This window comes from Hemiscyllium ocellatum, chromosome 2 (assembly GCF_020745735.1).
Source record: "Hemiscyllium ocellatum isolate sHemOce1 chromosome 2, sHemOce1.pat.X.cur, whole genome shotgun sequence".
NCBI classification, from domain to species: domain Eukaryota; kingdom Metazoa; phylum Chordata; class Chondrichthyes; order Orectolobiformes; family Hemiscylliidae; genus Hemiscyllium; species Hemiscyllium ocellatum.
The window spans coordinates 101,701,133-101,728,736 of record NC_083402.1 but is presented as its reverse complement, the minus strand read 5'-3'; the positions used below and the strand labels follow the sequence as shown (position 1 = coordinate 101,728,736).

General features: G+C 42.6%; 1 protein-coding gene across 1 annotated transcript; it reads left to right on the top strand.

Annotated features, from left to right (window-relative positions):
• On the top strand, positions 1–27,604 carry LOC132824445 (leucine rich adaptor protein 1-like). Its single transcript, XM_060838955.1, has 2 exons — positions 1–665; positions 27,178–27,604. Exons 1-2 carry the CDS (start codon positions 459–461, stop codon positions 27,565–27,567), a joined length of 597 nt encoding a protein of 198 aa, XP_060694938.1. The 5' UTR covers positions 1–458; the 3' UTR covers positions 27,568–27,604.

The following is a 27,604-nucleotide window of genomic DNA, read 5'->3' as shown; positions in this document are numbered from 1 at the left end:
ACCTGTAGGTTTGTTCTAGTGTTTCTGGTCGGGAGGTGGTGTCACAGAGAAACACAGACACACCAAGGTCAGCTCACATACTAAACTGTGTGATAGTTTCATTTGCAGCAATCGGCTCCCAGGCAGTTATTGTACCTTAATACGGAATGAATTAATTCACAAACTTTTGCCAGGGCAATGTCTGAAAGTAGAAAGGCCGCTGCACTCTCCTGTTTTGATGTCAACTTTGTCTTTAACCCGGTGGAATCGTGTCCTCAACCGAGTCAAACCACATCGAGCTGTCCACTGACCGTGAACTCCGACACATATAAAGTCATTTATTCCCTTTAGGCTTTTTGGTGCAAGTTTAGTCAACTCACCAGATCGATGCTGCGTGGAGTCTGTCTGAAAGGCTGCAATTAATTTGTGGATCGATTGGGCACTTGGAAAGCATTCCACTTTGTACAATTAATGCGAGGATGGAGGAGTGTGTTCTGCCCGAATTGAAGGAGATAGAGAGCAAGATGGGACGGAAAATTCCTGAGAGCCTGCTGCGGTCACTGCGGGAGAAGCAGCAGGGCCCGTACAAGGAAGAGAAAGTCGCTCTTTCTAACACGGGGACACTAACTAACTGCAGCGCGCTGGAGAGACTGGAGACTAAGATTCAGATATTGAAGAGAGACATGGTAAGTGTTGGAGTACGCGTTAGCTTACTGACCGTGTACAGTGACCGCGGCTTGCAGGACACTGGATGTCAACCAATGCACTGAAAAAAATTAAAAACGAAGTGCCCAGAAGAACTTCGTTTTTTTTTTCTCTCGCCTGCTCAGTACAATATGAGCGCAGTGTGGGCAGATGATATTGTATTTTCTGCCAAAATGCGGAAGCGAAATGTCAGCAGCGTAAATCTATGTGGAAGCTGCAACATTTTCTCTGTAGATCACGATGAAGAGAATAATTTATTATTTTGTATTGAATCAATTTTTGGAACTTTTTTTTGGATGGGTGGTACATAATTTCATTTCTAGGTGGTAGATGGGGAGACACTGGTCTGGTGGTAACATCACGGGACTGGTAATCAAGGGGTGTTTATTTCAGATTTCCAGCATCCGCAGCATTTTGCCTTTATTACTGTAATCTAGAGTTTCAGGGTTCAGATCTCACAGTGTTGTAAAATAATTATATAATGTTTTATTGTGAAAAGACATTATAATTTTCTCTGGGCAATAGAAGCCCAGGTAGTAGTATAACAGTGTGGACCGAAATCCCAGATAGCAGCCGACCAAAATTGAATTGCATTCATAAATGTGGAATATAACACAAGTCTCAAAAATGGTGACCATGAAACTGTCATCAGTTGTTTTAAAAACTGGTCTGATTACAGAAATAACCTGTCCTTATAAGCCTGGCCTACATGTGATTCCAGATCCACAGCAATATGTGCGAGAGGATCTTAACTGCCCATCTGAAATGACCATAGCAAACCATTCAGTTCAAGGCAATTAGGAATGGGCAACATGTTGGCTTGACCAGCAATGGACATGACAAAGACTTGATAACAATTTCTATCTGAAGAAGGGTCACTGGACCTGAAACTTTCACTCTGTTTTTCTCTCCACAGATGCTGCCAGATCTGCTGAGTCTCTCCAGCAATTTCTGTTCTTGTTTCAGATTTACAACATCCACAGTTCTTCTTTTCATTCAATCAGGAACTATCTTCTGTTTTTTTCTCAAAATTTAATTATCTGGATGTTTAAAGTATGAATAGCCCTCTTTTTAATAAAGTGCAAAAGGCTTCTTAGCCATTTTGATTTTTAAAATAACCCATTTTTTAAAAAATATACATTTTTGCATAAAAAGCATTAAATTAAAGGAAATTTGTTGAGAACATGAAATACTTTAACGTTTGGATAATCAAAGTTTGTGTCAAAGTTCAAACACCTTAACAGCACTGGATGCAGAGTGAAGCTCCTGGTAGTTTATTTCAACAATGGGACAGCACGGTGGCTCAGTGGTTAGCACTGCTGCCTCACAGCACCAGGGACCTGGGTTTGATTCCAGCCTAAGGCTGTATGGAGTTTGCATATTCTCCCCGTCTCTGCATGAGTTTCCTCCAGGTGCTCCGGTTTCCTCCCACAATCCAAAGATGTGCACGTCTGGTGAATTGGCTGTGCTAAATTGCGCTTAGTGTTAGGTGCATTAGTCAGGAGTAAATATAGGGGAATGGGTCAGGGAGGGTTACTCTGGGGAGGTCGGTGTGGACTTGTTGGGCTGAAGGGCCTGTTTCCATACTGAAGGGAATCTAATCTAATCAACGTGACTGCACCCACCCCCAGCAGAAGTATCTTTATGTGAAAATCTTAAATCCATACTCACAAAATTATCTAAACTCTAACCTCAATCTGGGTGAATCTGAACTGAGATCCTAAAAGTAGAAGTAGAGAAACAACTTGCATTTATATAGCAGCTTTAATGCAAGAAAGTGTCATAAGGTGCATCATGAGAATATTTTGAAGCCAAAACATGACACCTAACCACATAAAGTGCTATGAGGACAATTGTCAAAAAAAAATTTGAAGGGAGAAAAGGAAAAGCAATGTCAGAGATTTAGGGAAGAAATTCCAGAGCTTTGGAGCCTCACTAGTACATGGTATGGCCATCAACAAAATTGCAATTAAAATCAGAAATAGTCAGGAAGCCAGGCTAAAAAAAAATGCAGATATAGATGATTCCAGCTCCAGGATCATGATGCCATTTAGGACAAAGTAGCCCACTGAATTTGAACTTAATCTGCCACCTCCACCATTCCTTCACAATGGATGCATAGAGGCAGCAGTGTGTATCCTCTCAAAATGCACTGGAGTAACCCAGCAAGACTTCTAGGACAGCACCTTCCAAATGTACAATCTTATCTAAAAAGACAAGGGCAACAGATATATGAAAATCCCACTGCCTGCAAGCTGTACTCTAAGCCACACATCATCCTAACTGGAAAACATTTTATTGTTTCTGGGTGAAAATCCTGGAACTCTCTTCCTGACAGCTCCCTGAGTCTGCCTACACCACACAAATTTCAGAGATTTGAGAAGCCAGTTCACCACCACCTGCAGGGTAATTAAGGATGGGCAATTAATGTGGTCTATGCCACATATCATGAACAAAAAAGGAAAAAAATAGTCAGAATCAGCCACGGAACCAAAATCAATGGCTTCAGGTCTGGAAATCTCTACTCAGCCAGTACTAGATGCTGGACAAGGAGGCTGGACAACTTAGAAATTGGAAAGGTCATGAGAAGTCACAGAGAGATAGAGCTGGTTGTCATGAGCTTGCATTGACAGGGTAAATAGAAAACTGATGTTCCCCTTAGTTGAAAGGTCAATTACAAGGGGCATAATTTTAAACTGAAAGGCAGAAGTTTGAGAGGAGATTTGAGAAAACCTTTTTCAACAAGAGCATGGTGTGGTCTGAATGTGGTAACTGGGAAGGTAGTTGAGGTGGGCAAACTCAACTGTTAAACCCATTTGGATAAGCACTTGAAGTGTCACAACATTCAAGGCTATTGGCGAAGTGCAGGAAAGTAGGACTAATGCTGGCAGTGGTATATTTTTTGGTAATACAGACTCAATGGGCCAAAGGGCATCTTCTGTACTCTACGATTCAATAAATATGGCAGCAAAGGCTGTGTTTATGAATGAAGTTGCTGAGGGGCAGCATGTAGATTAAAAATATCAGAGGCCCACAGATGAGCATCAGACAGAGCAATGGGGATTCTAGCTATGACTAACTAGATGAGAATAGGACCAAGTGAGTGCAATTCAATACACAAGCAAGCAAAAACCTATATAGTGTCTTTCCGATCTGGACCTCTTGAAAGTGCATCACAACCAATAATTTAATTTTGTGTAGCAGGCATTGTTATTGTGGTCAGGTACTTGTATCGTAAGTATGTGAACTCCATTTCATCAACTTCTTTTATTTTCTAGCATATCCCACTTGATTGTAGGTGTGCTGAATCTTTGCATCAAGCAAAGGCAGATTCAAATGAGTCCCAATTCAAAATTTTGGAGTTACGTTGTAACCATGTGAACTCAAACCAGTGTCAGACTTTCATCAAGGCATTCACGTTTACATCACCTGGGCCATCATGTAACTCCACGACGTTAGTAGCACTTTTGTATTGGCATTCATTTGAATCTGCCTTTGCTTGATGCAAAGGATCAGCATACCTACAGTCAAATGGCATATACTAGAAAATAGAAGATGTTGGTGAAATGGAGTTCACGTGCTTACAATACAAGAATCTGACTACAAAAACAGTGTCTGCTATACAAAATTAAATTATTGGTTGTGATGCACTTTCAAGAGGTCCCAAGGCCATAAGTGGAAAGACATTATGTAGGTTCTTGCTTGCTTGTGTATAGAATTGCACTCACTTGGTCCCATTCTCATGTGGACAAAGTAAATCAGGAGAAACTGATCCAACTGGCAGAACAGTTGCAAACAAGAAAGCACTGAATTCGGACAATAGGGCGAAAGAGCTAGAGGGAGCATGAAGAGGAACAAGGTCAGGATTTGAATGTGCTGCCTTCAGTCAGTTTTCAAAATGGAATTGAGTAACTCAGGGGAAAAGACAGCGAGTGGAACTAGATGAGTGGCTCTTAGAGGGAGGCTGGCATAAAAATAGTAGAATGAATGGCCTTCTCCTACGCTGTATTCACGCAAGGGAGACACTTGAAGTTAAGCAGAGTGAGACAGTAAAGATTAGTCTAGCTTTTCGATCAAAACCTATAACTTAAACAAATTTCAGTGTGTAGAAGTGATAATCTGCTGTAAAAGGTAACTCAGGGGTGTGGGGCATGTGGCATGTCCTGCATGTAAATCATTTCAGCTGAAACTAATTTTAGCTGGTGGCATAGGATCCTGAGTATCATTCCCATTCACAACTTATACGACAGACACAGCTCTCTTCCTGCAGTCCCAAAGTGGTTTATTGTACTGCACTCTTCTCTCCCCTCTTCAGCCTCACTCTTGCTGGATTCATTCAACCATACAAATTGTCAGAAGGTTTTATGAGTTAACTGGAATAAAATATGGATGTTTAAGCATTTTGACACCAGGGAGTTTGAATAGATTCAGTTACAGTCCTGTTAAATGTAAACAGAGCACAAAATACTAATTGAACAATCAGTTGGAGAATTCATGGAAATTGTCTATCTTGGTGCAAAAAAAAGAAGCTGATATTCGATGGAGAATGTGAATATTTAGCTACATCTGATTGATATAATTTTTGTTATTATTTTAACAATTGTTACATTTTAAGAGCTGGGTGTGCTATAAGCCATGGTTCAGTATGAAAACAGTATGTGCTGTACAGCAAAACCAAGCTTGAACCAGGCTGTATGCATAGTTATCTTCAAAAAGTAGATATGCACTTCAGTATCTATTATCCTGGGTCAGCCATGCTTAAGTTAGTTGTAATTCAGTGAAGGCACAGCAGGCCAGGCAGCATCTCAGGAATAGAGAATTCGACATTTCGAGCATAAGCCCTTCATCAGGAATAAGAGAGAGAGCCAAGCAGGCTAAGATAAAAGGTAGGGAGGAGGGACTAGGGGGAGGGGCGATGGAGGTGGGATAGGTGGAAGGAGGTCAAGGTGAGGGTGATAGGCCGGAGTGGGGTGGGGGCGGAGAGGTCAGGAAGAAGATTGCAGGTTAGGAGGGCGGTGCTGAGTTGAGGGAACCGACTGAGACAAGGTGGGGGGAGGGGAAATGAGGAAACTGGAGAAATCTGAATTCATACCTTGTGGTTGGAGGGTTCCCAGGTGGAAGATGAGGCGCTCCTCCTCCAGCCGTCGTGTTGTTGTGTTCTGCCGGTGGAGGAGTCCAAGGACCTGCATGTCCTCGGTGGAGTGGGAGGGAGAGTTAAAGTGTTGAGCCACGGGGTGATTGGGTTGGTTGGTTCGGGCGGCCCAGAGGTGTTCTCTGAAGCATTCCGCAAGTAAGCAGCCTGTCTCACCAATATAGAGGAGGCCACATCGGGTGCAGCGGATGCAATAGATGATGTGTGTGGAGGTACAGGTGAACTTGTGGCGGATATGGAAGGATCCCTTGGGGCCTTGGAGGGAAGTGAGTGTGGAGGTGTGGGCGCAAGTTTTACATTTCCTGCGGTTGCAGGGGAAGGTGCCGGGGGTGGAGGTTGGGTTGGTGGGGGGTGTGGATCTGACGAGGGAGTCACGAAGGGAGTGGTCTTTGCGGAACGCTGATAGGGGAGGGGAGGGAAATATATCCTTGGTGGTGGGGTCCGTTTGGAGGTGGTGGAAATGGCGGCGGATGATACGTTGTATGCGGAGGTTGGTGGGGTGGTAGGTGAGAACCAGTGGGGTTCTGTCTTGGTGGCGGTTGGAGGAGCGGGGCTCAAGGGCAGAGGAGCGGGAAGTGGAGGAGATGCGGTGGAGGGCTAAACTAAAGGAGTTGCCATGGGCACCCGCATGGGCCCCAGCTATGCCTGCCTCTTCGTAGGATATGTGGAACAGTCCATCTTCCGCAACTACACTGGCACCACCCCCCACCTTTTCCTCCGCTACATCGATGACTGTATTGGCGCTGCCTCGTGCTCCCACGAGGAGGTTGAACAGTTCATCAACTTTACTAACACCTTCCATCCCGACCTGAAATTCACCTGGACTGTCTCAGACTCCTCCCTCCCCTTCCTAGACCTTTCCATTTCTATCTCGGGCGACCGACTCAACACAGACATCTATTATAAACCGACTGACTCCCACAGCTACCTGGACTACACCTCCTCCCACCCTGCCCCCTGTAAAAACGCCATCCCATATTCCCAATTCCTTCGTCTCCGCCGCATCTGCTCCCAGGAGGACCAATTCCAACACTGCACAGCCCAGATGGCCTCCTTCTTCAAGGACCGCAGATTCCCCCCAGACGTGATCGACGATGCCCTCCACCGCATCTCCTCCACTTCCCGCTCCTCTGCCCTTGAGCCCCGCTCCTCCAACCGCCACCAAGACAGAACCCCACTGGTTCTCACCTACCACCCCACCAACCTCCGCATACAACGTATCATCCGCCGCCATTTCCGCCACCTCCAAACGGACCCCACCACCAAGGATATATTTCCCTCCCCTCCCCTATCAGCGTTCCGCAAGGACCACTCCCTTCGTGACTCCCTCGTCAGATCCACACCCCCCACCAACCCAACCTCCACCCCTGGCACCTTCCCCTGCAACAGCAGGAAATGTAAAACTTGCGCCCACACCTCCACACTCACTTCCCTCCAAGGCCCCAAGGGATCCTTCCATATCCGCCACAAGTTCACCTGTACCTCCACACACATCATCGATTGCATCCGCTGCACCCGATGTGGCCTCCTCTATATTGGTGAGACAGGCCGCTTACTTGCGGAACGCTTCAGAGAACACCTCCGGGCCGCCCGAACCAACCAACCCAATCACCCCGTGGCTCAACACTTTAACTCTCCCTCCCACTCCACCGAGGACATGCAGGTCCTTGGACTCCTCCACCGGCAGAACACAACAACACGACGGCTGGAGGAGGAGCGCCTCATCTTCCGCCTGGGAACCCTCCAACCACAAGGTATGAATTCAGATTTCTCCAGTTTCCTCATTTCCCCTCCCCCCACCTTGTCTCAGTCGGTTCCCTCAACTCAGCACCGCCCTCCTAACCTGCAATCTTCTTCCTGACCTCTCCGCCCCCACCCCACTCCGGCCTATCACCCTCACCTTGACCTCCTTCCACCTATCCCACCTCCAACGCCCCTCCCCCTAGTCCCTCCTCCCTACCTTTTATCTTAGCCTGCTTGGCTCTCTCTCTTATTCCTGATGAAGGGCTTATGCTCGAAACGTCGAATTCTCTATTCCTGAGATGCTGCCTGGCCTGCTGTGCTTTGACCAGCAACACATTTGCAGCTGTGATCTCCAGCATCTGCAGACTTCATTTTTTACTCGTAATTCAGTGAAGGATGAGTTAGTTGAGAATGATGGTTTCACAATGAAGAGGGAGCAGACAGTCACTGTCAGGAAGGTTAAAACTCTATGGGGGTCTTAAATGGTCAGTGTAGGAGCCGTGAATGGTCTGTAAGGGTGGAGAGTCACTGTGAGGGGGCTTGGATGGTCACTGGAGGGTATGGATGATGATTGTGAGGGGGATGGGACAGTCACAGAGGGATACTGGGTTGTTGCTGTGAGGAGAGTAAATGATCAATGTGAGAGCTTTGATCAGTCACTGTGAGGGAAATGGACAGTCACTATAAGGGTTGAGTGAATGATCATTGTGGGAGTTCTGGACAGTCACTATGAGGGGGTTGGATGATCTCTGTAAATGGGTGGACGGTCTCTGTGAAGCGTTCCACAGTCTCTGTGAAGAGACTGGATTGTCACTGTGTGGGTAGAATGAGGAATAGAAGGTCACCGTGAGGTGGGTGCATGGTCATTATGAGGAGGATAGTCACTGGATCTGACCAAATTCTGATGAAAATGATACTATTTTCCACGCCAACTCTCATTTCTCCAATTGCTCATCACCAGTGACATGAGTGGAGCATGCCATGTGAGACTAATTGTCGTCTCCTTGACAATGGCCGGGAACCTCTGGGATCAAGCAGCAATTTCCCAAGTTAGACTAGGACCGGGCTCACTGGGAAGCAATATTCTGTGCCCTGACCTTAGGGAACATATTCTGGATCAGTGGTCCAAGACATTCAGCCTCGGAACTTCGGGTGACCATCCTCCAAGGTGGACTTCGGGACAGGCAGCAAAGGAAAATGGCTGAGCAGAGGCTGATAGCTAAGTTCGGTACCCATAGGGAGAGCCTCAACCGGGACCTTGGGTTCATGTCACATTACAGGTGATCACCATTGCACTACACACGCACCCAGATATTCCTACACACACACACTCTCACATACACATAGACACAGGTACACACAGACACGCACACAGACACCCACACACACCCTTATAGACACACACACTCCCACACTCACACATGCACCCCCTCACAGACTTAAGACACTCTGCACTCACTACACACACACACACACACACACACACACACATATTTTCTCACACTCATAACCCCCACCCCAGACAGACACACACAGACAGACAAAGACCCACATGCACACATATATTTTGTGTGGTGAATTTGCACTTGCAGAGTTACATTGCACTTTGCTCAAAAAACTGCATACATTCATGTAGAAGTCTGAGCTCAAAAACTGCATGAATTTATGTAAAACTCTGTTATCTCACTTTTTAGATTAGAATCAATCTAAACATCAGGTCATAGACAGAGAACACAGGGGACTAACACCTTCAACATATTGTCTAGCTATCACCATTGTGAACAGCTAACCCGAGAATGCATCTTTAAAAAAAAGGTTTTGTGATTTACACATGAAAGAAGTGAAACTATCACTGTATTCTAACAGATGAAAGGCTTAACAGACAATCAATTTTTCAATGTATAATTTCAGTTACATCACAATGCAAATTTTTGCTATAAATTCTGTGTTACAATTGAGCCCTTCACATCACCTGATGAAGGAGCATCGCACCAAAAGCTAGTGTGCTTCCAATTTAACTTGTTGGACTAAAACCTGGTGTTGTGTGATTTTTAACTTTGTACACCCCAGTATCTCCAAATTAGGAGCAGACACGAGGAGAACGTGCAAACTCCACACAGACTGTCACCTGAGGCAGGAATCAAACCTAGGTCCCTGGTGCTGTGAGGCAGCAGTGCTAACCACTGAGCCACCGTGCCACCCCTGTGGCTGTCTTCTCTCATGACTAGTGTTGTTCATCAAGAAAAACAAGACAAAGTATTCTCAATTGGCCTCCGAGATAGTAACAAATTGAAGGCAGTCGAAGACCCCATACACTTCCCTTGCTCCCCCCCCCGCCAACCTCTGCCACCTCCCTGCAAAGCTTACATTAGATCTGTCAGGACATGACCTACAAAGCCGATTTCAATTTATAGCATTAAGATTTTTAAATTAATTCAGGAGATGTGGGCCCCATTGTCTGGACTAGCATTTATTGCTCAGTGAGGTATGAAAGAATTCATACTATCAAATTTATTCAACTAATATTCACTTTTAAGTAGAACTCAATAAATACTATTCAGGAGCCAATAGGGCTTTTATTCAAATAAACGATTCAGTGGAGACTCAAGTTATAAGCTGGTCCACTAACGTTGGCTAATATCCTGTTTACAAATGCTGATGTTAAGAACAAGACATGCTTTAAAGATGTAAAGCTAGGTTAGACTAAGAATCCATTTCAAGAAATTTGTATGATGGCTCTGTTGGACAAACTAGTTTCTATTTAGTTCTAACTATATGACAAATTGGCCAACTCTCCTCAGAGCAGAGTTTAAGAACAGACGAGTAGTGTTTACCAAAAAATAAAATGTTAGGACAAATTTCGGTTCTTATTTGAAGCAGTCTTAATGTGCAAAAAAAACTAATGTTTCTAATTTACAACTGAATCACAATCATTAAACCACCAATGAATGATAATCATAATTGACAAATTTTGAGTAATTTATTGCCTTTATTTTATTTGACTTAGATCATAGAACCCCTACAATGTGGAAGCAAGCCATTCAGCCCATGAGTTCATACTGACTGTCTGAACAGGATACCACCCAAACCCACCCCTCTGTCCAATCCCTGTAACCCTGCATGTCCCATGGCTAACCCACCTAGCCTAAATATCCTTGGATGCTATGGGCAATTTAGCATGTCCAAACCAGCTAACCTGCACATATTTGGATGCAGGACTGGCTTGACAGCAGGAGACAGAAGGTAGCGGTGAAGGGTTGTTTTTCAGTCTGGAGGCCTGTGATCAGCAATGCGCCTCAAGGATCTATGCTGGGTCCACTGCTTTTTGTCATTTATATAAATGATTTGAATGTGAACAGAGGAGGTCTGATTAGTAAGTTTGCAGATGACCCCAAAATTGGTGGAGTAGCAGACAGCGAAGAAGGTTCCCTCAGAGTACAACGGGACCTTGATCAGATGGGTCAATGGTCTGAGGACTGGCAAATGGAGTTTAATTTAGTAAAATGTGAGGTGCTGCATTTTTGAAAAGCAAGTCAGGGGAGGGCTTATACACTTAATGGTAAAGTTCTGGGGAGTGTTGCTGAAAAAAGACTTTGGAGTGCAAGTTCATAGTTTCTTGAAAGTGGAGTCCCAGGTACACTGGATAGTGGAAGAGAAAGTGTTTCGTATACTTTCCTTTATTGGTCAGTGGGTTGAGTATAGGAGTTGGGAAGTCATGTTGCAGCTGTACAGGACATTGGTTAGGCCACTTTTGGAATATTGTGTGTACTCTTGGTCTCTTGAAAGAGTCCAGAAAAGATTTACAAGGGTGTTCTCAGGGTTGGAGGATTTGAGCTATAGATGGGGGCTCTTTCCCTAGAGCATTGGAGGATGAGGGGTGATGTTATAGAGGTTTATAAAATCATGAGGGGCATGGTTAGGGTGAATAGTCAAGGTTTTTTCTCTAGGGAAGTCCAGAACAAAAGGGCATAGGTTTAACATGAGAAGGGAAGGATTTAAAAGGAGCCTGAGGGGCAACCTTTTCACACCAGCAGGTAGTGCATATATGTAATGAGCTGTCAGACAAAGTGGTGGAAGCTGGTACAATTATAATATTTAAAAGGCATCTGGAAAGGTATATGAATAGGAAGGGATTAGAGGGATATAGGTCAAATGCTGGCAAATGGAACTCGATTAATTTAGGATATCTGGACGGCGTGAATGAGTTGGACTGACGGGTCTGTTTCCATGATGTACAGCTCCACGACTGTAGTTGGACTGTGGGAGGAAACCAGAGCATCTGGAGGAAACCTATACAGACATGGAGAATGTGCAAACTTCACACACACAGTGATCCGAAGGTGGAATCAAACCCAGGTCCTTGGAGCTGTAAGACAGCAGTGCTAGCCACTGAGTCACCATGCTGCTCTCCCTTGACATCTTGCTCTGAGTTTTAGCAGCAATCAGCATAATGGCATTATTTACAAAATCTACAAGATTAATTGAGAAGCACTTCTATTTACATAGTATCATTCACTACCGCCAGATATCTCTAAGTACTTTCCAGCCAATACAGTACTTTTTGAAATGTAGTCACTGTTGTGCCCAGCAAGCTCCTGCAAGCATCAATATCATATGACAACTTAATTTTCTTTTGTGTGCAGTTCACTGAAGAATAAATATTGGCTAAGACATGGGAGTGAAATCCCCATCTTTATTTTGAAATAGTGCCGTGGAATATTTTGCATCCATCTGAACAGATACATAAGGTCTTGGTTTAATATTTCATCTGATAGATGGTATCTTTAGCGGGGGCGTGCTCCCCCGGTGCTGTGATTGAGTGTCCACCTTTCATTTTTTTTAAACTTAAGCTGTAGAGTGGGACTTGAGCTGTAACCTTTGTGTTTCAGAAGCAAGTGTGGCAGGGCTGACACTTAGGTGAATGAAAACTTTCCATGGAAAGTATGTTTATGATTTCTCACACAAACTGAGACTTTTATAGATGATACCATGCTGCTGTACGGGAATGCTGATCCTGCTGAAACCCCACAACCTCCATTGCCATTTAATTTAAATTGATGAAACAACACCAGTTGTATTGAAGCTTAATAGTTCCCTATTTAAGATCACAGAGATGAGCACAGGTAGCATGGAACATTGATAATGTGTACAACTGTTCACAGCTTCTTGACTATTTTAGCACAGTGAGTCCCTGTTTAACATTACCTTGCTTTATGGTGTTTTGGGTTTAATATCAGTCAGTTACTGCAGCCTCCAGTCTGGTTTAATTCAGTTACACGTGAACTGATCTGGGCCATTTTGGAATGGCCTCCCTTGCTACCTGACTGTCCAACTTGAAGCCTTACTGGTTTCGTAATCTGCACACTTACCTGCAGCCTCTCCTTGGCTTACCACCTCGCTGATCCTTTAGCTTAGTTTATTGTCCTCAGTTTTGCTCACAACTTCCACACCTGAGTCCTCAATGTGAATGGAGGCAGGAGAAGCAACTTCTGCAGCATGTGAGCAATGAATACAGTAAACTAAATCAAAAGAAGCCCGAATAAATCAATGTTTCAGCTAGGAGAGTTTGTGATCTTGGAGGGTGAGAGACAGTGAAAAGGCAGTGTTACATCTCCTGTTTGTATCAAAAGATGCCTTGAGAAAGAGATTAGGCTTAGAGGTGATGGAGGAATGGATGAGGGTATTGCATAGAGAGTGGTCCCTCGGAAACTTGACAAGGGGATGGGATAATGCGTTTGGTGCATTTTGCAAGAAACGATAGAAAATGATCCATTGAATATGGAGACTGGGGAGGTGTGAAGACAGTGGGAGGAAGGGGAAGGCATGAGAACGGGGGTACAAGAAATCAGCTGGATATGGGTGAAAATCCTGCCCCTGGATAGAATTCATGATTGAGGAAAAGGAAAACTTACCACAAGCATTTGTGTGGAAGGTTGTATCATCAAAGCACATGTGACTGAGAACAAATGGAATCCTTACAGCGTGCAGTCAGTAGGGTGTATAATGAATATTTGTGACTAGCTGGTCCTCAGAGTCAGAGAATTCAACTGCATCATTTCATTTACCCAACCTTTATATAACATTTGGGCTTGAATTTTCCCAGAGTTTTGGAGAAGGACTGTGAGGTGAGAGGGGTGGTCACATGGCATCACAATAGCACCCAATCTGACCCTGCCGCCAGGGTTTATCACAATGGGTGCAATGATAAAGCACCAGCTGGGGTCCCCACTAACCAAAGGCGGGAGGCCATTTAGTCCAATTAATAAACCAATTGAGAGCCGTGTTAACCCCAGATACATTCACATAGCTCCCCAGAGTAAATCTTCTTTTGTGTCACTCCTCAGCCCATGATGGGCGTGTCAGTGGATATGGTTGCCACAGATACAGCAGTAGAAGAGCTAGACAAGGAAACATCTTACTTACTTGTGAGGGAAGTGGAAGATGTCAACACCCTTTCTTTTAGTTTCCAGCTTCAGCTGCCATCTCTGTTGGTGACACTGCTAAGCCACCTGAGCTCTGATTAGACCATCTGCTCAGAAAGGCAGGTTTTTCTTAAGTTTTCTTAAGTTATTCATTCAGGGAATGTGGGTATTGCTGGCTGGGGTGGCATCCCTAATTGCCTTTAAAGTGATGGCCTGCTTGGCCATTACAGAGGATAGTTAAGAGTCACATGTAGGCTACAGTGGGGATGCATAGCAGAATTCCTTCAAACATAAACAAAAATTGCTGGTGAAACTCAGCAGGATCTGTGGGAAGGTAGAGTTAACATTTTGAGTCAGGTAACTGTTTGTCAGCAGTTTTCCTTACCTTTAGTGTACCAAGTTTTTAACAGTCATTGATGGTTATCTGACTGACATTGGCCACCTTTTATTTAAATTTCAGATTTCACTATATTCTGTAATAGGATTTAATTCCAGAATGTTCTGAGATTCTAGATTGCTAATACTGTGACATCATCATTATGCCCCCTTCCACTCCATAGATTCTACACACAGTTGGGGGCTTGCAAAAACTGATTTGGAACTGGTGGCAGGACCACAAGGCAGCCATTGAAATTCTGACCAGGGGTATTTAGATTTGAATGCACATAACGGCGTAATATTCCCATGCACATTGATAATACATTCACTTAACGACTACAACTTTCATATTGAAATTGTAAACTTGGCACACTTCAACATGTTGTCTGGAATTGATGGTGCAGTTGATATTCTAATTGCCCAATGCTAAAGTTGCAGGGAAGAGCAGTAGGAAGTTCAGCAGGCCTTCAATCTATGGTTATAGTTTACTGACACTCATTGCCATAGTTCACCTCTGAGGAATGTGAATATGATGCCAGAGCGAAACTATTGCCTGTGCAATCATATTGCAATCAAACCAGAACAAAGTGTTCATATCTCCAAAGTGAAGAAGGGGGAAGGAAAAGGAAAACAGAGCAAAAATACATTTTTAAAAAAAAAGTCCACTCTTCCCCTGTCGACACAAGATAACCATGCAGCAGTCCATCAAATTTACACTGCAGTGTAAGGGCTGGCAGCCAGTGTAGATTGAATCTCTCTAAACATTCTGTCTACTCCTAATAAAAAAAACTTGCTGACACTCAGTAACAGAGTAATAAGCATCACATGGCACCACCTGTAATTTTGTGCACTAAGCATTAATCTTCATTTAGAAGAGCCAAAGAATCGAAGACTTTACTAACATATAATTACATCGTAGTTCGTACTGTTAAATACCACACAAAGAAAAATATTGCATGTGTTATAATGTGAAGAAGTGCCTCAAGAAAGACAAAAGCATAAATAACTTTAACAAAGAGCTAAGAGGACAATAAGGGGCCACGTAATATCTTGGCAAATGGGATCAAGGAAAATCCCAAGGTCTTTTATATATATATATATATAAGAAGCAAGAGGGTAGCTCCAAAAAGGATAGGTCCATTTGAGCACAAAGTAAGGAATTTATGTGCAAAGCCAAACATTTGAAATATTTTTGTTGCAAACTTTGGGTAGTTCAGGCAGTGAATGTTATGAGCTGGTAAAGCTGTGTGAATCAAGTTGGCACCATTTCACTGCTTCTGACACTCCCACAAGGTGCCCATACAAGTGCCCTTACCAAAGTTATGTACCAAATAGACTTTCTCCAGTTATGTCACTGATCTAGATTTTAGGCATTGAAGTCTAACCACTCTGATCCTTGTTGGCAAAGGGATAACTTCACTGGCTGAGGATCCAATGTTTCTTGGCTTTGGAGTTGGTGGAAAGCATCATTATATTGCCCAATTCTCTGCCATGCATCTGCACCTAAAGTTGAACTGGCTGTCATTTACTGCTGTACCCTCTCAGAGCCTTGGCGAAAACCGGCACACTGCAAGATAGCCAGTGATTATGTGTGTATGGTTGTTTTTTAATGCTTTTGATAGGTGTTATCTCAATCACCCAATAAAAATATTTGCAATCATTCGGGCATAGTAGACTATGTACCAAGTGCAGTAAATGGGATTATTGTACTTTACTGTTTGTTGGTCAGCATGGTAGGCCAAAGAGCCTGTTTCTATGCTCTGTGACTCTATGAATCTAAGTGGGTGAGGTCCTTCACAAATACCACAAAGGAGGAGGACATGGTGGATGGTGAATCTAGAGAAGGGTACATTGATATTCTAGGGCATGTCAGTGTAAAAAGGAGAAGGTACTGGGGGTTCTCAAAAGCATTAAGGTAGAGAAATCTCCAGGGTCTGATGGGATCTATTCCAAAATACAGAAGGAGGCAAGGGAGGAAATTGCTAGAGCCTTCTATGAGATCTTTGTATTCTGTTCAATTTCAGGAGAGGTTCCAGAGGTCTGGAGAATAGCTAATGTTGTTCCTTTGTTCAAGAAGGGGTGTGTGGTGGCTCAGTGGTTAGCACTACACTCTCACAGCGCCAGGGACCCGGATTCAATTCTAGCCTCGGGCAACTGTCTGTGTGGTGTTTGCACATTCTCCCATGTCTGTGTGGGTTTCCTCTGGGTGCTCCCACAATCCAAAGATGTGCCAGTCAGGTGGATTAGCCATGCTAAATTGCCCATAGTGTCAGGTGCATTAGTCAGAGGGAAATGGGTCTGGGTAAATTACTCTTCGGAGGGTCGGTGTGGACTGGTGGGACCAATAGGTCATTTCCACATTGTAGGGAATCTAATCTAAAGGGCAATAGGAATAACTCAGAAAATTACACACTGGTGAGCCTTATGTCAGGATGTTACTGAAAAAGATTCTTAGAGACAGAATTTACTCAAGTTTGGATAAATATGGATTGATTAGCGATAGGCAACATGCTTTGTGCAGGGAAAACCGTATCTAACAAATTTGATTGAGTTTTTTGATGAAGTCAGAAAGGTGATTGGGGTCAAGGCAGTGAATGTCATAGTAATCACAGGATCCCTATAGTATGGAAGTAGGTCATTTTGCCTATCAGGTCCACACTGTCCCTGAAAAGAGCGTCCCACCAAAATCCACCCTCCACCCTAACCCTGTAATACTGCAGTCCAATGGTTAATCCACATAGCCTGTACACATCTGGACATGATGGACAATTTAGCACGGCCAATCCACCTAATCTGTGGAAGAAACCAGATCGCTCATAGAGACATGGGGAGAATGTGCAAACTCCACACAGTCACCTGTTGGCAGAAACAAACCCAGGTCCATAGTGCTGTGAGGCAGCAGTGCTAACCACTGAGCCACAATGTCACCCCTGTTGTCTACAGGGACATAGGCAAGGCCTTTGACAAAATTCCTCATTGTAGGCTGATACAGAAGGTGAAAATGTGTGGGATTCACAGTGAGCTGATAAGATAGATACAGAACTGGGTTGGTCATAGAAGACAGAGAGTAACAGTGGAAGGTGTTTTCTCTGACTAGAGATCTGTGACCAGTGGTGTTCCACAGGTATCAGTACTAGGATCTCTGTTGTTTGTGATTATATATATAAATGATTTGGAAGAGAATGTGGGTGGTCTGATTAGTAAGATTGCAGATGGCAGAAGGATTGGGGAAACTGCGGTGAATGAGGATGATTGCCACAGGATATTGATAGGCTGGAGATTTGGGTGGAGAAATGGCAGATGGGATTTACGCTGGAACATCTAATGCAGGAGAGAAGTATACTGTATTTGGAAGAACCCTTAGAAACATTAACATATAGAGGGATCTTGGTGTACACATCCACAGTTTACTTAATCTGGCAACGCAAGTGGATAAGGTGGTCAGGAAAGCATATGCCATGCTTGCCTTCATTGGATGGGGTGTGGAATATATCAATAGGCAAGTCATGATGCAACTTTAGTTAGGCTATATTTGGAACATTGTGTAGCGTTCTGATTGTCTCGCTACTGAAAGAATATAGAGGCTTTGGAGATGGTACAGAAAAGTTTTACTGGGATCTTGCCTGATATGGAGGGTATTAGCTATGAGGAGAGATTGGACAAGCTTGGTTTGTTTTTCACTTGAATGTCAAAGGCTGAGGAGTGACCTGATAGAGGTTTTCAAAGTTATGAGAGGCATGGATAGAATAGATAGTTGGAATCTTTTTCTCAGAGTAGAAATGTCAATTATTTGGAAATATAGGTTGAAAGCAAAAGAAGAAAGCTTAGACGGTATGTGAGAGGCAAGTTATTTTACAGAGGTTGGCAAGTGCCTGGAATGCATGGCCAGTGGAGGGAGTGGAAGCAGATACAATAGCAATGCTTAAGAGGCATCTTGACAGATACATGAATTGGCAGCGCGTGGGGAATACATGTAAAGGCAAAAGATTTTAATTTAGAAAAGCATTTTGTGTTGACGTAGTCATCGTAGGCTGAAGGGCCTGTTGTTGAGCTGTTCTTTGTTCTATGTGAATAAAAATAATGCCACTCAGAAAATTTCAATGATTTCTCTTACATTACAGTATAAAACATTTTAGCTTAGTTGTATGTGTACCTTGATATCTTAGTACATGGTAAGACATGTCATCAATTATTCAACTGATAATCTAACATATTTAGAGTACAAATGCATAAAAAATGTTAACCTTTAAGGAAGCTCATATGTACACATTTATTAGGAACATGAAAAACATAAATTGAGAGAATATTATCAAGCCTATAAACTACACATAATCCTTAAAATACAGCCTAGCATGAACTCTGCCACACCCTTTGAATGGGAGGTTCTGCACAAAACTACACTGATTATATTTGACAATCAGATAAAATGCCAGAACATTCATCCATCCTCACTCCCACTGGAACATTGTTATCAATATAATATAAACTTCTATCCCTAGTAGTATCTTATGGAGAACCTAATTATCTTGGATCTGTGCATTTAGACAGTGACCTGCCTTAGCTCTGATGAAACAAAGATATTTCTTTTTATATTTAGTTCAATATGTTGAGACCAATTATTTGAAGTAATGTCTATTATAGCTAAACGATAATGGTCCATTCTTGTATTGCTTCAGGAGAAATAACTGTAATTATATAAAACTTTGCCTGACAGCTGTTGCTTTGATGTAGAAAGATAATATGGGGAATGAACAAATGAAACCATGATGATTTCCCAGTGCATTTTATATGCAGAACAGCCAAAAAGGTGAGGAACCATTGAGCACAACTTTTAAATACTGTGTTTCAAGCTAGCCTGGACAGGATTACTGGACAGACATCACTTTTCAAATGACTGTACTCCAATGAATCAGGCATCATCTCTACTTTCAAAAGATGGAGTGACATTACATGTTTCCTCCCACAATCCAAAGATGTGCAGGTCAGGTGAATTGGCCATGCTAAATTGCCTGTAGTGTTAGGTGCATTAGTCAGGGGTAAATGTAGGGTAGGAGAATGGGTCTGGGTGGGTTACTCTTCAGAGGGTTAGTGTGGACTTGTTTGGCTGAAAGGCCTGTTTCCATACTATAGGGAATCTAATCCATCTGGAGTTCTGACAAAACACAACTGAACTTGAAAAGTTAACTCTGATTACTGAGCTCCTCTAGCGTTTACTTTTATTCTTTCAGATTTCCAACATTCACAGTTCTGGCTAAATCTTCTTATGGAGGTGCTGGTGTTGGAATGGGGTGGACAAGGTTAGAAGTCACACAACACCAGGTTATAGTCCAACAGGTTTATTCAAAATCACAAGCTTTTTGAATGCTGCGCCTTCATCAGGTGAAGTGCAGAGAGGCACATAGGCACAGAATTTATAGCACAGAGATCATACAAATAGTGTTGACAGGTTGAAAAATAAGTCTCTACAGATGATCAAATTTTACTCACACCATTTGACACTTTTGATCATCTGCAGAGACTTATTATTCAACCTGTTGACATCGCACTCACACTATTCATATGATCTTTTGATCTCTCTGCTACAAATTCTGTGTCTATATGTTTCTCTGCACTTCATTTGATGAAGAAGCAGCAGTCTGAAAGCTTGTGCTTTCAAATAAACTTGTTGGATTTTAACCTAGTGTTGTGTGACTTCTGACCTTGAACCTTTGTAAATATTACTGGCCTCCAGTCCTCTAGTACCCCTTCTGTAGCCAGAAAAGATTTGAAAATTAATGTCAGAAGCCCTACAATCTCCTCCCTTGCCTCCCCATGGCAGCCTGGGATAAGTCCATCTGGGCCAAGGGACTATCCAATTTTAAACCTGCTAAAGCCACTAATACCTCTTCCCTCTCAATGCTAACTTTTTCAAAACTTTCATGGTCCTCTTTCTGATTCCAGGCCTACATCATACTTTTCCAAAGTGAATGCAGATGCAAGATACTCATGTATCCTTGTTCCCATAATATGCTTACAAAATCCCTTCAGAGTTTCCTTTATTTTACCTGCCAGTACTTTTTTATACTCCCCTTCACTCCTAATTTTTTTTATGAGTAGCCTCCCCACCATACTCCGTCTACTCATGTAGGGCATCCACTGCTTTGGTATATGGTGTAAGCTTCTCTTTCTTTCCTTATCCAATCCTGTACATCCCATGACATCCATTCTCTTATTGGTTGCGTTGCATACCTTACTTTTACATGAACATGTTGAACATGCACTTTCACTATTTATTCTTTGAATGACTGTCCTGATGCAGATTTTTTGACAAGTAATTTATCTCAGCCCGCTTTGGTCAGATCTTTATCATATTAAAATCAACCTGAGCCAATTATAAAGCTTCATTTCTGTAATTTTTTATCTTGTTCCTTCAATAACTGAAATCTTAAACTTATTGTCGCCATCACTGACTCCACTGACAGTTTTTCCATTTGCCTTGTATTATTCCCTAAAGTTAGGGCCAGTTCTCTTGTGGGAATTTCTACAGCAGTCTGAGAATGTTCTCCTGGGCACATTTTAAAATTTCTGGCCTCTCTAAGCCTTTCACACTTTGTGTATCCTGATTAATTTTAGAGAAGTTGAATCCCCTACTATTATTTCCCAATTATTTTTGCACTCCTGAAATTTGCGTGTATATCTGCCCTTTTATCTCTCACTGTTTGGAAGTTGACAGTACACTCCTAACAATTCGATTACCCCCTTTTTGTTTTAAATTTGATCCATATGGCCTCAAATGAAAAGCCATCCAGGGTATCATCCCTTCTTAGTGCAGCAATTGGCTCCTTTATCAATATTGCCATATCACCTCGTCTTCTATAGTGCTCCCTAACTTGCCTGAAAATTTTATACCATGGAATATTGAGCTGCCAGTCCTGCCCCTCCCTCAGCCATGCCTCCTTGATAGAAGTGATATCACACCCCACACGTCTTATGTCAATCAACACACTCAACTCACCTGCCTTACTCACAAGACTCCTACATTAAAATAAATGCCTTCCAGCCTTGTCCTGCTCGCTTGTGCCTTAACTGAACCTTGTACACTCTGTTTTCCAGACTACTTGTTTTTTCCTTCTATATTTGTCTATGCCTAACCCCCAATTGTACTTGTACTCAGTGACCCACACCCCTGCCAAACCACACAAGCAAACCAGAAATATGTATGTTCCATTTTAGTTAAAGTGTAAACTATCAGACTTTTAAATGTCCTACCTTCCCCAGACTGTGTAATCCAAGAATCTAAAGTCAATAAATTTAAAAGAATCTAAATTTCCTGCTCTAAATCTTCAGCCACACATTCATCTGTGCTATCCCCCCATTTCAATGGTCACTAGCATGTCGCATTGAGAGAAATCCATAAAAGAGGTCTTGCTTTTTAATCAGTTATTCTGACAAATTCTTGCTGCAGAACCTAATCCCTTTTTCTCCCTATGTTGTTGGTCTTATTGTGAAGCACAATCTCTAACCATTCACCCCCTCCCTTGAGAATGCCCTGCAGCTGTTCAGTCACATGGTTGAGACTGACCCTAGAGAGGCAACACATCCTGGAGTCACATATATGGCTGCAGAAATGCCTTTCTGTAACCTCACTAATGTGTTTCGTACCACCATTGTTCTCCTTCACTTTCAACTCCCTCTTAATATAAGCTAAATCACTCCCATTCCCCCAAAATCTTTTACTCAAACTATATGCAAAACAAAAAAAATCTGTCTTTGAATGACTTGCAGTCTGGGACTTTCCTGTTTTAGAGTCATACAGTATGGAAACAGACCTTTCAGTGCAACTTGTCTACACTAACCAGACATCCCAATCTGCCAATTTGGCAGAATGTGGCCCATGTTCCTCTAAATAATTTCTATTCATATACCCATTCAGATGTCCTTTAAATGTTGGAATTGGACTCGCCTCCAGCACTTCCTCTGACAGCTTGTTCCATATCATGCACCCTCTGCATGAAAACATTAGCCCTCAGGTCCTTTTTAAATCTTTTCCCCTCACCTTAAACCTATACCTCTAGTTTTGGACTCCCCCACTCGAGGAAAAAGAGCTTGTCTATTCACCCTATCTATGCCCCTCATAATTTTATAAACCTGTATAAGGTAACCCCCTCAGCTTCCCATGCCCCAGAGACAAAAACACCACCCTATTCAGCCTCTCCATGTAATTCAAACCCTTCAGTCCTAGCAACATCCTTGTGAATCGTTTCTGCACCCTCACAAGTTTAACATCATCCTTTCTATAGAAGAGCAATCAGAATTGTACGCAGCATACTAAAAGAGAAACGTAGGTGAGGAAATATCTGACGAAGAAAACATACAACACACTGCTGCCACTGAGCATCGGTGGTAGATGTTTGAATACTTGTGACTGTGGTGCCAATCGAGCAGGTTGCTTTGTCCTAGATGACATCCACTTTTGCGTGTTGTTGGAGCCGTACTCATTCAGGCAAGTGGGGCGTATTCCTGCACACTCCTGACTTGTGCATTGTAGATGGTGCTCATGCTTTGTGGAGTCAGGAGGTGAGTTAATCTCCACAATTTTCCCAGCCTCAGACCTACTCTTATAGCCACAATATTTATATAGTTAGCCCAGTTCAATTCCGGGTCAGTAGTAACCCAAAATGGAGAATAATGGGGGGGGGGTTGGTGATGGTAATGCCACTGAGTGTCAAGAGGTGATGGTTAGATCTTCCCTTGTTGGTCATTGTTTGGCACTAGAGTCACAAATCTCACTAGCAGACTGCCAACCCACAGCTGGGTATTGTCCAGGTCTCACTGCATTTATGATTCATTGATACATGATTTGGACCATCTGATGAAGGAGCAGCGCTCCAAAAGCTGGTGCTTCCAATTAAACCTGTTGGACTATAACCTGGTGTTGTGTGATTTTTAACATTTATACATGGATTGCTTCAGTATCAAGGACTTGTGAATGTTGCCGACCATGTAGCTGAACATGCCGATTTCTGACATTATCATATTTGGTGGTGATATTAAGTTAGACAACATGATAACATAGTGTAGCTGGGAATAGAAAGTTTGATAGAAAGTGATAAATTAATGACTTCTTGCCTGTCATCCTCCTGACTGATGGTGACCCATTTGCCCTCTGGCTACATTTCCTTATGTTGAGGGAAGGGGTTGCAACCACATCTAGAATTGTGCTGTCCACATTACTGCAACCATGCTCAAGCTCCAAAAACTGGAGCTCAAGCTAATCAAACCTGCAAGTGTTGTCTTCCAGACTGCACTGAGCAGCTAAGATTTTCCACGTGCTGCAGGCTGTGCAGCACATGGGGCAGAGCTCCCTTGCCATACCTTTAATGAAATCACTCTTAAGCAAAATTTAAGCCAGGTAGAACATAAGTTTCTTGTATGATTAGCTCTAAACTGTAAGCTAATAGCAAGTTGAAAATTTTCACCCTCTGATCATTCAGTTTTCTCCCCAATGCCTGTGAAATTTCACTTTCCCTGTGCTACTTTAGAAGTGTACATTTTCTTTTAAATTACTGAGGCTGATAACATAGTCTCTAACAGCAGCTGCTCAATAACCAATCAACTCACAACTTTCAAACCAGGACAGTGGTCCCCTACAAATCTGACTCCACTTACTCCTAGAAGATTAGTGAATGCAGGGAGGTATCAGTGAACACCGTGTGTTCACAATGTGTGTTAGGATTTGAACTTGGAACTTTGTGTCTGTTTAGCTTTAAATTGGGTGGTGCACCAATTTCAGTGGGCCATTTAGCAGAATTTTCCCCTTAGTTGACATGAAACAAAAGTTAAAAAACAGAAAATGATAACAAAAAAAATGTTTTGGCTGCAACAAGTGAAATCCCTATTTCCACATCAACTTGCTGGGACTGGAAGTTCATGAGAACACTGCTGTTAGCCATTCACAGATGGTATCTGATGCTGCTGCACCAAGGGGAACTTTAACCCTCAAAATCTAAGTTTAACTCAAGTGAGACGTAAGCATTTACAAGAGAACTCTAGCCATAAATCCAGCCTGTCTTAAGTCTTCCCACTTGCAGTTTAAACTGAGATGGACTGTTTTGTATCAGTCTCCAAGGAGCTAAGCTGAATATTTTAATATGGTATCACTTTGCACCATTCTTTGTGATTTAAGATTGCCAGGCCAGGCCTCACCCTATTGATATATTTTTTCCAGTTTTGCATGATTTTGGGAAACCACTCAACTCTTGGTGTTTTAAATTCATCAGTCTAAAGCATAATATGCATGAAATTGGATTAAAATCAAATATCTGAAGTGTTGGGTTGTCAGGCCAGTATCACATAAGATTTAGGCTGGTTAGACAATGGTCTGCAGAGAGGTCCTTGTGGAGCAGTAGTTAGTGATGCTGCTTCTGGGCCAGAAACTCCAGGTTTAAATCCTTGAGAAGGTATTGGTGAGCTGTCATCTTGAAACACTGCAGTCTGTGTGGTGTTAGAGTGGGAACTTTTTCTCAAACTACCCAGGGCTACAAACTAATAAAGAGGGTAGTGACAGGGGATGTGGTCGAGGGGAGATTCACGAAATTGTGATGCAAAATTTTCAATGAATCAGGGAGATTCCACAGAAGTGTGATAGCAAGGACCCCAGTTCTGGAATTCACTAACCGCTGCCCCACCACAGCCCCTGGCTCCTTAGCCTGCAGGCCAGACTAAGCCCTTTAGCCCACAACCTCCTCCCATGGAACCTTGTACTCGTAGTGCAAAATAATGCCCCTCAATTAGCCATATGTTCCCTTCATCTGCTCCATGTCAAGCTGCACAACCTCTGTGTCCATTCATCAATTATACGCTGTGTACAGAATGAACAAACCCGATCAGAACAATAAGATATGTTAAATTATTTTTTTTAAATCAATTCATTTATTTATTCATTCATTCATAACTCTCCACTTCCTTTAAATGTTATGCTTATATAAAAGTTAACTAAACATTAACAACAATTAAACTATTTACCTAAATATTGCTATTATCCATACCTTCAAGGTATCAATAGTAGAAACTGCAAGCAATTGAATCCTACATATCCATGTAACTGAACATTGTCCAATTGATAGAATTGATCAGAGAGAAAGAGTTGACAATCAAGCACTATTCCCCTTGAAGCAAAGCTTGTTCAACTGATTGATGGATTTCTTGGCCTCAGTATGTATTCTTGACTAATTAGGCTGCAGGAAGGCTCAGCATTCACTGTCTGGGGTGAGCGTCACCAGTAGTTTAAGGAGTGCAGGGAGGGGAAAAGTTGACAAAGCATCTGTGGCATAGAGATGGTGGGGAATAATGGTTGGTTGCAGAGCACTTGCAGCAAAGGCAGGCTGAAGACATTATGTCCCTCCTTTGTAGAAGAGAGCAGGCAGCACATCAGACTTGGCGAATTGGCCAGCTTAAATGAATTGCACTCATTTCAGAGCAAGATTTCCTGCTTTAAAAAATTTCCAGCATTTAAAAATGAATCTTTAATTTCTGCACACATTGAACTGGAGGTGACTGTGTTTTAGACTACCTACCTTCTCCCACCCTGTTTGATGAGGCAATATCAAAGTCCACACAGTCCTGTTCCAGCCTCCAGGGCCAATTCAAGATCCGACTCATTACCTCTTTTATCCCAGGAGCTGGCTGTCCAAGAAAGTGATAAAGCACCTTGCTTAAAAACAAATGTAATCACTAATCAGTCTTTCATGTTAACATCCTTAGAAGTTTTTTTTATATACAGTAAGGAGTGCAGGGAGCATTTGATGACCAGGTAGGGAATGGAGAGACTGTGGAATTAATAGGATGGGGGTAATAATGAGTTAGTACAATGACCAAACATGATTTGCATTTTTTTGTTAGAGGGCAGTATGCAGCACTTCAGAAGATCAGCACAGGTCAGTTGGCAAAGTAAAGAGCACATTGGCAACATGAAAATATTTGTTCATGCAGCAAGTGGTTAGGGTCCGGGATGCGCTGCCAAAAATTGTGGTGGAGATAAGTTCAATCGGAGTATTCCAAAAAGAATTTGCTGGTTGTTTGAACAGGTAGAATGTGCAGGGAGAAGGTGAGGAATTACACTAGGTGATTTTTCATTTCCCAATGTGGACATGATGAGCAAAATGGCCTTTTTTCTGTGCTGGTAAAATCTTATAATTCAGTATGCAAGGGTTTATACCAGTAAGTGCACAAGTAGAACACATTCCAGTCAATTTGATGCAAGTAGAAGCCCTTAAGATTCTTGTGCATTTAGTATCATTCTAAATGGTTGGACCAACTGATTTAAGGAGGGTATTGCAGGTACAAAGTGACAGATCCCAGGGGAAATGACATCGCAATCTATGTCACAGTGCAATGTTCCTCACACTTTTAAGGGGTGCTACTGCTCTATTTCCAGCAGACAGGAGCTTGAACAAATGGCCCAGAATTTTTTTTCATTTCACAGTTAAATAGGTTCAAATAAAATTTGTCTTTCAGCAGATGATGCATTCTTCAGTAATTCGGTGGCTATGGGAATATAAACACAGTCGGACTCTGTGGATTGTATATTTTGTATTATTGTTTGAAGTTGTCCTATTTCCACAAGATTGTTTTGTAAATGATGCCAAAAAATACTAAAAGGGAAACCAAGGTCAAACTTAAAGCATTGAAATGACAAAATGTCAAAAATGTAATGTAAAACTTCAGCTGTGGCTCGGAGAAATTTCTGCATACTGTTTATACTCTTAAGAGGCATTAAGTAATATAATAAACTGATTTATTTTTCTCACTCTGTGTCAGGCTCGCCTCAGGGCAATTGATGTCAAATTGATGCATCAGTTATTGTCCATAAATGAAGGTATTGAATCGATCAAGTGGATAATAGAGGAGAAAGGCAACATGACGAGCAGGGGGAGCAGCTTGACGAGCAGTCTCTATAGCTTGGCAGAAAGCCAGAGCACTTCACTCCAAGGCAGCTGGAACAGCCTGCAAGATGGCAGTGATGGGCTTGATGAAATCTCAGTGGGAAGTTACCTGGACACACTGGCTGATGACTTGCCAGGTGACTACACACCTTCTGACCTCGATCCCTTCTCAGATGAATGTGTAACAACAGATTCACTTAACACTGAATCTATCAATAAAGAATCCAAAGATGACTCTGACGATGGATATTATTGTTTTGGATAAATTATGTGAGAATAAAATATTTTTCTGTATCTGCAAA